The 16,778-nt window shown below is 45.8% G+C and overlaps 1 protein-coding gene across 3 annotated transcripts in view; it reads left to right on the top strand.

Moving 5' to 3' along the window:
* MYBL1 (MYB proto-oncogene like 1) overlaps nucleotides 1-16,460 on the top strand; it is a 300,163-nt gene extending 283,703 nt beyond the window's left edge. For 2 of the 3 annotated variants that reach the window (XM_030190161.1, XM_030190160.1), the window contains exon 15: nucleotides 16,121-16,460. In XM_030190161.1, the coding sequence (XP_030046021.1) occupies nucleotides 16,121-16,249 (129 nt within the window). In that variant the 3' untranslated portion in view covers nucleotides 16,250-16,460. Of the gene's footprint in view, nucleotides 1-9,122; nucleotides 9,285-16,120 lie in introns of all 3 variants that reach the window. The other variant, XM_030190159.1, reaches the window with a different exon arrangement.
* Nucleotides 16,461-16,778: the final 318 nt, after the last annotated feature.

Raw genomic sequence — 16,778 nt, 5'->3', positions numbered from 1 at the left:
CCACTGGCAGAGTGCAATCTGGGGCAGTTCTCCATTTTGTAGTCATAAAGAAGGGCGGTTCCTTTCAACCCCATACTGGACCTCAAAGGAGTGAATGCTTATCTATGATTCCAGCATTACTGGATGAAAACCCTTCGCTTGGTCATTGCATCGGTGCAGCCAGGGGAGTTTTTACTTCACTGGACCTCATGGAAGCCTATCTACAATCCACATTGCAGCTCATCACAAGAGACCCACTCTTCTAGGACTTAGGCCGCTTCCTAGACAGAAGCCGGGGCTTATTCTCCTGAGGAGATTTTCAGGGTCGTGACTTGGTCGTCATTCCATTCCTTTGCTAAGCATTACAGGTTGGTTATGTTGGCCAGTCCACTCAGCTTTTGGCAGGGCGGTCATTCGGGGGGGGGGGGGGGGGGGAGGCTTGTCTTTCTCAGCCCAGTAGATAAGTACATCCCATCAGTGCAGAACACTGGAGTTAGATCAGTACAGAACAGTGGAGCTGACACTAAGAAAGGGAAAATTTATGTCCTACGTAATCATTTTCTTTCCTGTAATCAGCTCCCCTGTTCTGCAACCCTCCCTTGGAAGACCTCAGCCCAGGGTCCTGGATGTGTTCCGTGATCCCTTTTCAGTTCTTTCCCCCCAAAATAAAAAAATAGCAGACCATGATTGGCAGCAATATGTTACATCATATCGTGGTATATTCAGGGTAGTGAATGCCACTTTGCTGTGTTTTGCACACTTGCTTATCATTTCTTCTACAGAGGTGGATGGTGCATGGATGTGTTGCACAAAAGGGACCTTCTGCTATTTGGACAGATACTGGATTGTTCCAGGGGGAACCCAGGCCTATACCACTGATGTCACTGGTAGAATTCAGTTTTCTCTACCGCCACTTTCTGGTAGGAAGGGATAACACCCACCAGTACAGAACGGCGTAGCTGATTAAAGGAAAGAAAATTATCAGGTAGGACATAATTTCCCCTTGGAACAACGGCAGCAGAGGGAAGATATGATAGACCTTTAAATACCTCCATAGCATAAATGTATAGGAGGAGAGTCTCTTTCAATTGAAAGGAAGCTCTGGAATATGGGTGCATAAAAATGAAGATGTAGACTCAGGAGTAATCTAAGGAAATGTTTCTTTGTGGAAAGTGTTGTGGATGCATCGAATAGCCTCCTGGTAGAGATGGTGGAGACAAAGGCTGTATCTGAATTCAAGAAAGCATGGGACAAGCACATAGGATCTCTAAGGAAAAGGATAACGGTATGGTTGGGCAGACTTGATAGACTATATGGCTTTTATCTGCCATCATTTTCTATGGTCCCTAAGACTCTTGAGGGTCATGCCACGGCTCATAATGTCAGAGGTGTGGCAGTGTTGGTAGCCTACTCTCGATCAACCTCCACAAAAGAGATTTGCAGGGCTGCAACATGAACATTGCTGCATACATTTCACATCACAGCTATTTGGAACAGGAGTCTCTCCCTAGGCCTATTACTTTCATTTCCAGACTGCCTTCCAAAAAGAAAAGAAAAAGAAGCAATTATAAAGCTCCTAATTTAAGGCTTGCTGCTACAAAAAGTAATTTTGGTGTTTGCTCATTTCATCACCTCTGGTTCTGTCTTTCCCTGTTTTCTGTTGAAGGCAGCCTGTATCTAGGGAGACCAAAGTGTGAGGATTTAGCTGTCCTTCCTGTCCTCAGGCAACATGATTACTTACCTGAAGCAGGTGTCCTCCGAGGCTACCAGGGTAGAATCTTTACAAACCCTCCCTCCTTCCCAAAGAAGTTGTATTATGAGATACTTGTAACGGATCAAGGGGATCCCGCATGACAGAGACAGATGGGAATAGGTGTGTATGCATGATGAGATTCTCAAAAGTGCTGGACTCTGTTGGATGATGTCACTGATGTGATGTCTTCCTATCTTGCTGTCCTCAGAACACCTGCTAAAGGTAAGTAACTGTGTTTTAGACCTTTTTAAATTTACATTGATTTGCTTTAGTTGCTCTAATCATCACTATCAATGGTTTGCAGTGCAAGTATGATCCAAGTATCCACCTGTGTAAAGAGCAAGAGGCACAGAATTAATTTATTATTTCTGCTATTACTTTGTTCTCTCTAAGCATTCCTTTTACTCCGTGGTTGTCTAGCAGTCCAGATGACTCTCTGACTTTTTCTTCAAATGTAGTCAAATGTGGTAACGTGAGTGAAGGCAGGCCATGGAGCCAGCTAAGACAAGCCACATATAATCATCAAATTACTGCGGAAGCAAATAATAATTATTAAAAGTGTCACAGGAAGGGAGGAAACAATATGTTCTTGGGTGGCCTGCTCCTGCAGGGCCCCAGCATAAATGAATGTCTCTCAGCTCAGCAGCACTCTTACTGGTCTCTGACCTGGTCCCTCAATCCAGAGTTATCAGCAGAGTCTCTAGCAGGTATACAAGACTGGCCTTCAGCCAGCCAGGTCAAAATACAAACTCTTCAAGGATCCAAGTTGAACTTGACCTATGAAATGGTAGCAGTTTCTCAGCTTCGGGATGGAATCACCTGCAGTGGATATCATTGCTTCCCTCTGGGCTTCCTTAACCAAGCTCTGGCTCAGCCTTTTATACTTCCTGGACCATGCCCTCTTTGGTCCACCCCTCCCATGTCAGTTCCTCCTTGGGCGGGACTAGGGGTTTTCAGGTGGCCTGACGCTATGAGGGAGTGTTTTTAAGAGGACATGGCAGCGTCCTATGGGCTCCCTCACATATTGTTTTTTGTCTTTATGGTAAGCTATAATAGCCTCTTTCACCTCATGGTTTAACCATGCTGGCAGCTGTTTGGCTTTCCTCCACCTTTTTTAATGTATAAGATATATCTAGTTGGTGCTTCCAAGATGGCGTTTTTAGACAGTGCTTGTTTGTATCCATGTTTTCTCCGAGGACAAGCAGGCTGCTTGTTCTCACGACTGGGTGACGTCCGCGGCAGCCCCCACCAACCGGAAAAAAGCTTCGCGGGACGGTCGGCACGCAGGGCACGCCCACCGCGCATGCGCGGCCGTCTTCCCGCCCGTGCGCGACCGCTCCCGCCAGTTCCTTTTTTTCCGCGTCTGGAGAGAGTCGTGCCTCGCCGCTCTCTCTGATTCAGCTGCCGGATTTTCGATCGCGTTTACGCGGATCGTGCTTTTTCTTTGTTTAACTTTGTTTAGTTACCGTCCGGTTTCTTTTTAAAAAAAAAAAAAAAAAGAAACCCTGCGCGTGTGGAGCACGCGCTCCCTTTTTCCCTCGCTTCCAGCGGGGACGCCGCGTTGCGGCCTAGTGGCCGCACGGTCGCTTTCCTTTTCGTGGTGTGATTTCAGCCACCATTGACGACTTTGACTTCGCCGACGCGATTTTTCCGTCGATGTCCTCAAGGGTCCCGAGTGGATTTAAAAAGTGTGGTCGCTGCGGCCGGCCGATCTCGCAGACCGACACCCACGCTTGGTGCCTCCAGTGCCTCGGGCCGGAGCACAATATCAAGTCGTGTTCCCTGTGTCTCGGTCTCCGGAAACGGACTCAGGTTGCGAGGCAAGTTCTGCGGGACTGTCTTTTTGGAACTTGCGCCGGCCCCTCGACGTCGACCTCGACGGCATCGGTATCGACGCCCGGTCCTTCGGTACCGGTATCGATGCCCGAGACATCGGCACCGATGGCATCGACCCCAGGAGAACAGGTCCCGTCGGCCCGCCGGCGAGGGTAGAGGTGAGCGGCCGCGTGGGCAGTCGGCCCCGGTCACTCCCTCAGCCCGTGGCCCTCGGGACCGAACCCTGTCTGACCCGGCTCCTCGGGACCGAGGGGGATCGTCCTCCTCCTCCTCCATACCTCCCGGCACCGGTGACTCGCATCGGAAGAAAGACAAGAAGCGTCGTCACCGGTCGCCCTCGGTGCATCCGGACATCGGAGAGGAGGCGGCGCCGAAGCGTCATCGTCGAGAGGAGAGGTCCCCGTCGGTCGTGGAGGTACCGACGCGTCAAGGTTCCGGCACCTCGGTGCCGTCTCCTGGCCCCCATCAGCTTCTGGCACCGACACCCCTACCGGCCCCACCGCCTTTCCCGGCAGCGGGCCTGGACGAGTGCCTCAGAGCCATCCTTCCGGGGATCCTGGAAGGGCTGATGCGCCAGGCTGTGCCGGCGCCGGGGGTGCTTGCGCCCTCGGCGCCGATGTCTGTGGCGCCGGTGAGCTCTAGCCTGGCGCCGGGGCCGTCGACACCGCCGCCGCTTGCGGCGCCGGTCTCGACCGCCACGCAGGTGGAGTCGACGTCGATGGAGGGAGCTCCGTCCCCGCCGGCGCGGGAGTCCACCGCTCGACGAGACCTCGGTGCCTCGACGTCGAGCCGGGCCCGGTTCAGGACTCAGCTACATGAGCTTATGTCCGATACCGAGGATGAGGACTCGTGGGGGGAAGAGGAGGACCCTAGATATTTCTCCTCAGAGGAGTCTACGGGCCTTCCCTCGGACCCCACGCCTTCACCGGAGAGGAAGCTCTCACCCCCCGAGAGCCTCTCCTTTGCCTCCTTTGTGTGGGATATGTCTATCAGCATTCCCTTCCCCGTGGTCTCTGTGGAAGAGCCGAGGGCCGAGATGCTCGAGGTCCTCGACTATCCATCGCCACCTAGAGAGTCCTCCACGGTGCCGCTGCACAATGTCCTCAAGGAGACACTGCTTCGGAACTGGGTGCGACCGTTAACTAACCCCACCATTCCCAAGAAAGCAGAGTCCCAATACAGGATCCACTCTGACCCAGAGTTAATGCGGCCCCAATTGCCCCATGACTCGGCGGTCGTGGATTCTGCTCTCAAGAGGGCACGGAGTTCGAGGGATACCGCCTCGGCGCCCCCGGGGCGGGAGTCTCGCACTCTGGACTCGTTTGGGAGGAAGGCCTACCAATCCTCCATGCTCGTGACCCGCATCCAGTCATACCTGCTCTATATGAGCATTCACATGCGGACCTATGTGCAACAACTGGCGGACCTGGTCGAGAAGCTCCCGCCGGAGCAGTCCAGGCCTTATCAGGAGGTGGTCAGGCAGCTGAAGGCGTGCAGAAAGTTCCTGTCCAGGGGTATCTATGACACCTGTGACGTGGCATCTCGTGCTGCGGCCCAAGGTATAGTGATGCGCAGGCTCTCATGGCTGCGTGCCTCTGACCTGGACAACCGCACCCAGCAGAGACTGGCCGACGTCCCTTGCCGGGGGGATAACATTTTTGGTGAGAAGGTCGAGCAGATGGTGGACCAACTGCATCAGCGGGAAACCGCTCTCGACAAGCTCTCCCACCGGGCGCCTTCAGCATCCACCTCAGCAGGTGGACGTTTTTCCCGGGCCCGGCAGGCTGCACCCTATTCTTTTGCAAAGCGTAGGTACAACCAGCCGGCCCGAAGGCCTCGTCAGGCACAGGGACAGCCCCAGCGCGCTCGTTCCCGTCAACAGCGTGCGCCTAAGCAGCCCCCTGCGCCTCCACAGCAAAAGCCAGGGACGGGCTTTTGACTGGATCCACGGGAACATAGCCGCCCTCAAAGTGTCCGTACCGGACGATCTGCCGGTCGGGGGGAGGTTAAAATTTTTTCACCAAAGGTGGCCTCTCATAACCTCCGACCAGTGGGTTCTCCAAATAGTGCGGTGCGGATACGCCCTGAATTTGACCTCCCTGCCTCCAAATTGTCCTCCGGGAGCTCAATCCTTCAGCTCCCATCACAAGCAGGTACTTGCAGAGGAACTCTCCGCCCTTCTCAGCGCCAATGCGGTCGAGCCCGTACCACCCGGGCAGGAAGGGCAGGGATTCTATTCCAGGTACTTCCTTGTGGAAAAGAAAACAGGGGGGATGCGTCCCATCCTAGACCTGAGAGGCCTGAACAAATTCCTGGTCAAAGAAAAGTTCAGGATGCTTTCCTTGGGCACCCTTCTGCCAATGATTCAGAAAAACGATTGGCTATGTTCCCTGGATTTAAAGGATGCATATACTCACATCCCGATACTGCCAGCTCACAGACAGTATCTCAGATTCCGCCTGGGCGCATGACACTTTCAGTACTGTGTGCTGCCCTTTGGGCTCGCCTCCGCCCCACGAGTGTTTACAAAGTGCCTCGTGGTGGTGGCGGCGTACCTACGCAGGCTGGGAGTGCACGTGTTCCCATATCTCGACGATTGGCTGGTCAAGAACACCTCGGAGGCAGGAGCCCTCCGGTCCATGCAGTGCACTATTCAACTCCTGGAGCTGCTGGGGTTTGTGATAAATTACCCAAAGTCCCATCTCCAGCCAACCCAGTCTCTGGAATTCATAGGAGCTCTGCTGAATACCCAGACGGCTCAGGCCTTCCTTCCCGAAGCGAGGGCCAACAACCTCCTGTCCCTCGCTTCGCAGACCAGAGCGTCTCAGCAGGTCACAGCTCGGCAGATGTTGAGACTTCTGGGTCATATGGCCTCCACAGTTCATGTGACTCCCATGGCTCGTCTTCACATGAGATCTGCTCAATGGACCCTAGCTTCCCAGTGGTTCCAAGCCACCGGGAATCTAGAAGATGTCATCCGCCTCTCCACCAGTTGCCGCACTTCACTGCTCTGGTGGACCATCCGGACCAATTTGACCCTGGGACGTCCATTCCAAATTCCGCAGCCCACGAAGGTGCTGACGACGGATGCATCTCGCCTGGGTTGGGGAGCTCATGTCGATGGGCTTCACACCCAGGGTCTGTGGTCCCTCCAGGAAAAGGATCTGCAGATCAACCTCCTGGAGCTCCGAGCGATCTGGAACGCGCTGAAGGCTTTCAGAGATCGGCTGTCCTGCCAAATTATCCAAATTCGGACAGACAATCAGGTTGCAATGTATTACGTCAACAAGCAGGGGGGCACCGGATCTCGCCCCCTGTGTCAGGAAGCCGTCGGGCTGTGGCGCTGGGCGTGCCAGTTTGGCATGCTCCTCCAAGCCACATACCTGGCAGGCGTAAACAACAGTCTGGCCGACAGACTGAGCAGAGTCATGCAACCGCACGAGTGGTCGCTCCATTCCAGAGTGGTACGCAAGATCTTCCGAGAGTGGGGCACCCCCTCGGTGGACCTTTTCGCCTCTCAGACCAACCACAAGCTGCCTCTGTTCTGTTCCAGACTTCAGACACACGGCAGGCTAGCGTCGGACGCCTTTCTCCTCCATTGGGGGACCGGCCTCCTGTATGCTTATCCTCCCATACCTTTGGTGGGGAAGACCTTACTGAAGCTCAAGCACGACCGCGGCACCATGATTCTGATAGCGCCCTTTTGGCCCCGTCAGATCTGGTTCCCTCTTCTTCTGGAGTTGTCCTCAGAAGAACCGTGGAGATTGGAGTGTTTTCCGACTCTCATTTCGCAGAACGACGGAGCGTTACTGCACCCCAACCTTCAGTCTCTGGCTCTCACGGCCTGGATGTTGAGGGCGTAGACTTCGCTGCGTTGGGTCTGTCGGAGGGTGTCTCCCGGGTCCTGCTTGCCTCCAGGAAGGATTCCACTAAAAAGAGTTACTTTTTCAAGTGGAGGAGGTTTGTTGTTTGGTGTGAGAGCAAGGCCCTAGAACCTCGTTCTTGCCCTGCACAGAACCTGCTTGAATACCTTCTACACTTATCAGAGTCTGGCCTCAAGACCAACTCAGTAAGGAATCACCTTAGTGCGATTAGTGCTTACCATTATCGTGTGGAAGGTAAAGCCATCTCTGGAGAGCCTTTAGTCGTTCGATTCATGAGAGGGTTGCTTTTGTCAAAGCCCCCTATCAAGCCTCCTACAGTGTCATGGGATCTCAACGTCGTCCTCACCCAGCTGATGAAACCTCCTTTTGAGCCACTGAATACCTGCCATCTGAAGTACTTGACCTGGAAGGTCATTTTCTTGGTGGCAGTTACTTCAGCTCGTAGGGTCAGTGAGCTTCAAGCCCTAGTAGCTCATGCTCCATATACCAAATTTCATCACAACAGAGTAGTGCTCCGCACCCACCCAAAGTTCCTGCCGAAGGTGGTGTCGGAGTTCCATCTTAACCAGTCAATTGTCTTGCCAACATTCTTCCCCAGGCCGCATACCCGCCCTGCTGAACGTCAGTTGCACACATTGGACTGCAAGAGAGCATTGGCCTTCTACTTGGAGCGGACACAGCCCCACAGACAGTCCGCCCAATTGTTTGTTTCTTTCGACCCTAACAGGCTAGGGGTCGCTGTCGGGAAACGCACCATCTCCAATTGGCTAGCAGATTGCATTTCCTTCACTTACGCCCAGGCTGGGCTGACTCTTGAGGGTCATGTCACGGCTCATAGTGTTAGAGCCATGGCAGCGTCAGTGGCCCACTTGAAGTCAGCCACTATTGAAGAGATTTGCAAGGCTGCGACGTGGTCATCTGTCCACACATTCACATCACATTACTGCCTCCAGCAGGATACCCGACGCGACAGTCGGTTCGGGCAGTCGGTGCTGCAGAATCTGTTTGGGGTGTAAATCCAACTCCACCCTCCAGGACCCGAATTTATTCTGGTCAGGCTGCACTCTCAGTTAGTTGTTCTTCGTAGGTCAATTTCTGTTGTACCCTCGCCGTTGCGAGGTTCAATTGACCTGGGTTCTTGTTTTGAGTGAGCCTGAAAGCTAGGGATACCCCAGTCGTGAGAACAAGCAGCCTGCTTGTCCTCGGAGAAAGTGAATGATACATACCTGTAGCAGGTGTTCTCCGAGGACAGCAGGCTGATTGTTCTCACCTACCCTCCCTCCTCCCCTTTGGAGTTGTGTGTTTCATCTTTTGCTAGTCATTCAACTGGCGGGAGCGGTCGCGCACGGGCGGGAAGACGGCCGCGCATGCGCGGTGGGCGTGCCCTGCATGCCGACCGTCCCGCGAAGCTTTTTTCCGGTTGGTGAGGGCTGCCGCGGACGTCACCCAGTCGTGAGAACAATCAGCCTGCTGTCCTCGGAGAACACCTGCTACAGGTATGTATCATTCACTATATGAAAACTCTTAACCTCTGTAGTTCCTTTTATTTTCGTAAACATTTTTCTTATTTTACTAAAGGAAAGTAAATTGTTTCCCATTAAATTGAGCATTACTTCAAGAAGCAAACATAAATTATTCTTTCTTCTTTCTCACTTTGCTCTCCTTTATAGGCAGAAAATATTGTCACTACATCTTTATTAATGATACCATTGATGGAAAAACAAGAGAACAGATGTTCTGTTGGAGCAGAGAAAAGTAAAGCCTTCACAATGACTAAAAAAAATCAAAACCCTTGTACTTCCAAAAGTGTCAGATTTGAAAAATCTATACCAGTAAGTTGCTATGAAATTCTTATGTTTTTATTGTTTTTTAACAAATGTGTAAAAGATTAAGGGGCTGCTTTAGTATATTTGGAGAAGCCAAGGCATTAAAAAAAATCACCACTTACTGGACTCTGTTGGTGAGACTGTAGCAGTAGAGTCCAGTTAACTAATGGCCACCACTTTGTCAGTCCATCTCGAGGCATAATAACATCCAGTAGACTTCATGGCCAGGACCAGATTTGTGTGAGATGAATAGGAATGCAAAGGGCTGTTTTGATTCAGTGTTTATGCCAATGTTTCCCAAACCTGGTCCTGGAGGCACGCTAGCCAGTCAGGTTTTCAGGATATCCACAATGAATATTCATGAGAGAGATTTGCATGCACTGCCTCCATTGCATATCCTGAAGACTTGACTGGCTGGGGTGCCTCCAGGACCAGGTTTGGGAACCACTGGTTTATGCTAGGGAAAATGACCAAAATCTGATAAGATTCGTACAGTATCATTTTCAATAGGATAGTGTTGAAATGGCTAGAAAATCTATGCTATGAATTTTTTTTAGCTTCTATATCCTTGGCTAATATTGGGTAACCTTTCTTGAGGTTTGAGTGGAGGAGTATCTATGTTCTCTTAGGCTTCCATGGTTGTCCGGGTCATGCTGCATCTGAGTAAGTTGAACAGACGTTTCAGCCATCATGCTGTGGCTTTCTCCAGGGTATGCTGTAAGGTCTGCAGTTTGTCTTTATATAGTAGGTTCTCAAACCTAATTGGTTGGGGTTTGAGGTAAGTGTTTTCCTCAGGAAGGTGGGCGATTTCAGCAGAACAACCTCAACAAGCAGCTCAGTGGTTAGAGAAACAGGGAAGCTAGGGTTCAAATGCCTCATTACCCCCCTGACATTCCTTGTGATCTTGAGCAAGTCATTTAACCCTCCAGTGCCTCAGGTACAACTAGCTTGTAAGCCAGTTTGGGTAGGGCGATAACTCATATACTTGATCATCCTCGCTTTCAGCGTAAATATTGTTGCTAGGAAAGATAGAATAGATTGTGATAACCTTATTGGAAAATTTAGGCGTTTTTTTATTCCAACAATAGAATGATTGAACACTGAGTTTTTAAGCTGACCTATAATATTGATAGGATGGAAGGCTGTTATGACTTTCTCTGTATTCTCTACTACATGCATATGAGGCTTCAAAGAGGGTAATTGAAATCGCCCATTATTATTGTGTTTCCTTGTTTGTTAGCCTGATAACATTTCTAACATCTATCTATTCATACTGGCCAGGTGGAAAGTAGTACACTCCTATCACTATCCTTTTCCCCTTTACACATGGAATTTCAATCCATATGGATTCTAAGATGTGTTTTGTGTCCTGTAGAATTTTTAGTCTATTCGATTCAAGGCCGTCCTTAACATCTAATACTACCCCTCCACCAATTTGATCTACCCTTTCACTTGTATCTTGGTATGATAGTGTCCCACTGGTTTTCTCCTTCCACCAAGTCTCAGAGATGCCTATAATATCTATTTTTTCATTTAGTACAATATAGTCTAACTCTCCCATCTTATTTCTTAGGCTTCTGACATTTTCATATAGACATTTCAAACTTTGTTCCTATTTATATCTTGCTTAGCAGTTGACAGGTATGTGCAATCTTGAAAATATGTCTGCTTTTTATTTAAAGACACCTGGTCTACTATGGTGTCTATTGCAACCTCACTATCGTGATGTCCTGTCTTCCCTGTTTTGTTGATCTCTTTGAAAGATACCTTATTCCGAAGCATGCGCTTTTGATCGACTGTTTGCCTTCCCCCAGTTTCTCGTTTAAAAGCTGCTCTATCTCCTTTTTAAATGTTGATGCCAGCAGCCTGTAATTGGCTCCCCCTTCCCCAGAATGATGCCCAATTCCTAACAAACCTAAACCTCTCCTCTGTGCACCATCGCCCCATCCACGCATTGAGAGTCCAGATCTCTGCCTGTCTCTAGGGCAGGAGGCCACTACCACTTGATTAATCAACATAGTGACACTCTTAAAACCCTGTTCATGCCCACTTCTGATCTGACCGTCTCTTCCAGGAGTAGTATCAGAATGGAGTGCAAAGGAGATCCTACTACTCTTAAAGACATAGGTATTTTCCTCCCTCTTATCACAGACAAGATAGGGTTCTCACTCTCACTCAAGACAACAGGGAGCACAAACGCCCCAACAAGCTCTCTGCACCAGGACATAGTGGAAGAAAGTTCCTTTGTCACTAACACAGTAGAATCCGTTCCACCAGGGGAAAGAGAGCAGAGATTTTATTCCATGTATATCACAAGAAAAGATGGGAGGATTCATTCCCATCCTAGACCTAAAGACCCTGAACCAATAGCCACTTGGAGAAAAGTTCAGAATGATTTTCTTAGGCACCCTAATTGCATTCCTTCTTAAAGGAGACTGGTTATATATCCTCTAGACTTAAAGGGTGCTTTCACTCATACCGAGATACAACCCAGTCACAGGAAGTATCTCAGGTTTGTCATAGGAAAACACTATTTTCAATATTATGTACTGCCTTTTGGCTTCAAGTCAGCTCCTTGGATATTTACAAAATACCTTGCAGTCCTAGCTTGCATATCTACAGAGACTGGAAGTGCATGTGCTTCCTTCTTTGGACAATTAGGCATCTCTGGAAGGGATAGAAGGATCAGTGTGCACGATCATTCAGATGCTGGAATTAGTGTAGGGTTCATTGTAAATTACCAAAATTCTCCAGTCTCAGCAATTGAAGTTTGTAGGAGCTGTGCTAGATATCACTCTGGCAACAGCCTTTCTTCCTCAGCAATTTAGTGTAGATAGTGGAAGAAATCCAAGCAAGTCAGCAAGTATCAACATACCATATGTTGAGGATGTGCGATATGGCATCACTAGTACATGTAACACCCCTTGCATATCTCAATTTGAGCTAGGTTCAGTGGATCTTGAGCACTCAGTGGACCCAGGCCACTGGAAAGCTCTGGAATGAAATTTTATCATCATTTTTCTCTAGAACTCACTCTCCTTGTGGACAATATGAGCAGTATTAATGACAGATAAGTCTAAACTGGGCTGGGGATCCTATATAGATGGCTTTCACACTCAAGGGATATGGTCCTCCAAGAAGAAAGTTTATTAGATACATTTCTGGAATTGACATCGATATAGAATGCTTTAAAGGCTTTCAAAGATCTGGCCAACAAAATTGTTTTAAATCAGACTGACAGCCACGTAGCCATGTACTATATCAATCAGCAGGGAGGAACAGGATCCTTCTCTTCTGTGTTGGGAGACTGTCAGGGTGTAGAACTTTATTTTTTACTATCTGAAGACTTCTCAAAGAAGACTTTGTACAACCTGAAAAAAACTATATTGCAATAGTCAATTCTAGATAGAATCAGAAATTGAACTACAAGTCTAAAAGTTGAAATGTCAAAATATTTCTTTATAAAACAGAGCTTTTTTAACAAGAAAAAAGATTTCTTAACAACAAGATTTATATGGGGTCTTGAACTAAAAATACTATCCATCTCTACACCAGATACCCTAGATTATTTCTCAAAAGTAAAACTGTCTACCCCAGTGCTGAATTGTTGACGACTAAATGGGTGGTCAGTTGATCCCAACAATAAAAACTTGGTCTTTTTCTTATTTACCTTAAGTCTATTAAGCATAATCCAATTTCCAATTATACTAAAACAATTTAATATACCAGCATATGTTAAAGACCAATCAAGAAAGACAGGCCAAAGAATAGAAATATCATCAGCATATATACAAAAAAAAAGCAAATTAGCTTGCTCCATAACAACCCCCAGCGATTCCAACAAAACATTAAATAAAGTGGGTGAGAGAGGGTAGCCCTATGGAATACCACAGGGTGCTGTCCAATATTCTGATATGTGAATCAAAGAGAGGCACTAGGTGTCTTCTAACAAAGCAAGGAGAAGAGCCAGAACAGACACTATCCGATCCAAAGATTCTTTGTTTGACGTGGCCACGTTTCACCAATTAGGCTGCATCAGGGGTATAGTACCAAAACAGCTGACAAAATCAATAACAATAGTTAGAAATCATAATTAAACAGATCTAATAAACCATTGTGTATAAGAAAGTGCTCCAATGAGCCACATACATATAAACAAGCATCTTAAAGTAAAAACACTTACAAACATAAATACTCATCAAAACAATCAGTTTATAAAATATTAAAAATAGTTATATTACATAAAAAGCCTACCTAGCCAGAGAGAGACTGCTTTTCTCTGGTAGTAAAGCCAAGCATCCAAGATGACCTAGGAAAGTAGCATGGGTTGAGATGTATAATCTTGAAAAGACAAAAGTTTAAAAAATTCAAAAGGCTCCTGAAAGATAACTGCATAAGATAAAAACTTGTAATGAGCAGAAAAAGTGATTTAAGAGAAGTGAAAGCAAAATGAAAAAATAGAGGACTTTTAATTCAGCACTTTCTCAATGGCAGACAGCACATAAACTGCTCCTTCCTTCCTTGTAAAGATCCTCCATCTTGTTGCTTGCCCCATATTTATAGTAAGTAAGTGGTCGGGCGTTTTGAGGTCTTTTCCTTGCCTTTAGAAATATTTTATAAAAATTAAACATAGTTCCATATAAATTTTACTGGATTCCTCTTCATCTGCTTAAAAACATTAAAAATATAATGCGTTCCAGTGGCCATCTTGGATGCGTTCCAATAACGTTATAGGGTGTCTAAGAGGCTGATGGGTACAAACAAACTTTATTAATCCATGTTAAAAACACTTGTAAACATTGGTAACATAAATAATAGACTATAAATATGTATAAAACCAAATAAAATTCAAATAAAAATTGGAAATAAAAACAAAACATAATATAATAAGAAATATACAGCTAAATGATTTAAATGAACTTGGACAGACAATATGAAATAAAAATGAACAAATTAGCCTATATCCCAGGTATGAGACTAAATGAAGAAACCCAATTGTTTGAAGCAGATCACTTAAAAACTATTTTAAAACCAAAAGTGGATACATGAATAACACAAGTCAAATGATATTCAATATATAAAATGACATACAAAAGAGTTAAAAACTTTGTGTGCATATAATAAATAATTCAAAGTACATCATGTGTAAAAGGCTGTATGAAAACACTTGTAAAAAAGAGTTATAACAATAAAAATGAATACTAATTAAATAAAAACATACAGAAGGGTATTACTAGATACATGTTAACAGGTCCAATTCCTTATTTAATCCATGTGGGTATACTGTATTAAAATAAAAAATCAACCTCTGTTCTGTTCTAATGAGGATTCTATCTATGTTGCCTCCTCTCCTAGGTAATTTAGGGATTTAGGTGGTGTCACGGACAATACATTGAAATCCTGTACACAATGTGCAGCAGTGGCCAAGAAAGTAAATAGAATGCTAGGAATTATTTGGTAAGAAATGGAGAAAAAATATGACTACTGCTCAGTGGTATGAATTCACCTCGAGTATTGTGTGCAATTCTGGTCTTCTCAAAAAACACATAGCAGAATTAGAAAAGATATAGAGAAGGAATGACCAAAATGATAAAGAATCTGTATCAACTAAGTATTGCATATTCAAAACAAGTCCCTGTAGTGTGTGTTTTTATTTATTAACCTTTAGTTTTGTGCATTCACATGAACTAACATAGCAACCATACCACTTTAACCAAAACTATCGTGTGATCCAAAAACAACTGTCAGCTGAGGAGTGCATACTTGTGTGCTTGATTCAACGTGCTTGTTATCAAAGAAAGAGAAGGCTCTTACCTTAATGAGGGTTCTCTATAGACAGCTGGATAAATCAGATAAACAATCCACCCTATCTCCCCAAGAATTTGAATCTAAATACATACAAACTGAGATACTACCATAGGGCAGCAATGTGCAGAAATGGTCGCATGTGCTTCTTGAAATCTTTTTATGTTAACTCTGAGCTTTTAGAGCTATTCCATCTTGGTGTTGTCAGTGTCAGCCTAGAGAAACATCTGTTACAGGCAAGCAATTTTGCTTTTAGGGTTAGCAATTGTATCAGTAAAGGGTACAATCTGCTTAGCAATTCATTACAAGAATGAGTAAAGTTTCTCAGAACTGTCTTACTTTATGTCATAAGGAAACTATTCTAGAGCTACTCTTTATTTGTGTTGATTTTACATATTAGAAACAGGATACTGGGCTGGATGGACCACTAGTCTGACTCAATATGGTTATACTTACATTCTTAAGAAGTGATAGTTGTGTGATAGCTGTCAGGACTGTAGTTTGGTAATGCAATGTTATCCTGGCTTTTAAAGTTAACATGGGGAGACTAACTTTCAAATTGATTTACTTGGGTAAAATAATGCTTTACCTATATAAATTGGCTATCTGGACACTGACAGACTCAAAACAAATAAATCTTACATGTTGTAGAACAATGTGCTTAATATATAACTGCATTGAGAGCAGACATTCCCAGTGACATGTTTATTAGCAGGGGGAGAGAGTATTCGTCTCCATTGTATTTTCAAATTGATGTAAAGTCATACTCTTACCTGCAGGAAAAGCAGATGCAAGTGGCCATTCGTCGTTTGTACTTGCAGAGGTTTTGAAAGATAATACCCGAGTGCTTTTGCTGTTAAAACTTAGTTGAAGACTCACGGATATAGAAAATTGTTGTCCCAGTGAGTGCAGTATGAAAATTGCCCCAAAATGTCAGCTGTTTTAAGGACATTTTTAGGTAGTTATAGATATGAATATAAATACATTGTAATACTTTTTAATGCATGAGTAATACGGTAATTTTTATCTTTTTACAGTCACATGGTGAGTGGGAAACAGTGGTATATGGAAAGACTGAAGATCAACTGATCATGACTGAGCAAGCAAGAAAATATCTCAGCACATATACAGCCAGCACCAATATTTCAAGGGCTCTAATACTGTAGTATTTATATTTAAAACTAATGAGAATCCTCTGTCCCTCACTGCTTACTCTGCACTAGAAAGATTGATTGTAAATTGTAGTGTAATGAATTTCCTGTAAATAATTGGTTTCTGCTATCAAATATCCATACAAAGGAAATCTGATAAGCAGAGCAAATATTCTCCATTTCTGTCCAAAATGGTCAGTTACAGCTTTTTGTGTATTTTGTTTAGTTGTCCGGCTCCTTTTAGGAGATTTTTCTGAAGGAACATACTGTAGAAGTGAATATCAGGCAGTATGATGCTTCTAATGTAGCTAACTTGCCAGTCCTGATTTTAGTCCATTGATTCTATAGATATGAAGTTAACAATCTCTGTAAGAACAACAGAACAGCAAGTCCTTACAGTGGGGTAAAACCAGGACTGACTCAGTCTATCCAGATGCCATGGATCCAACTTGTATCCCTAAATGCTTGAAAGTGGTGATGCCAAGGCTTTGTGCTTAATTCCTGATTAGACTGTGGAAGCAAAGTAAAAGAATCAGCTGAGGAA

Source organism: Microcaecilia unicolor, chromosome 1 (assembly GCF_901765095.1).
Source record: "Microcaecilia unicolor chromosome 1, aMicUni1.1, whole genome shotgun sequence".
Classification (NCBI taxonomy): domain Eukaryota; kingdom Metazoa; phylum Chordata; class Amphibia; order Gymnophiona; family Siphonopidae; genus Microcaecilia; species Microcaecilia unicolor.
Note: the sequence above shows the minus strand (reverse complement) of the source record. Positions and strands in the feature narration are given on the sequence as shown.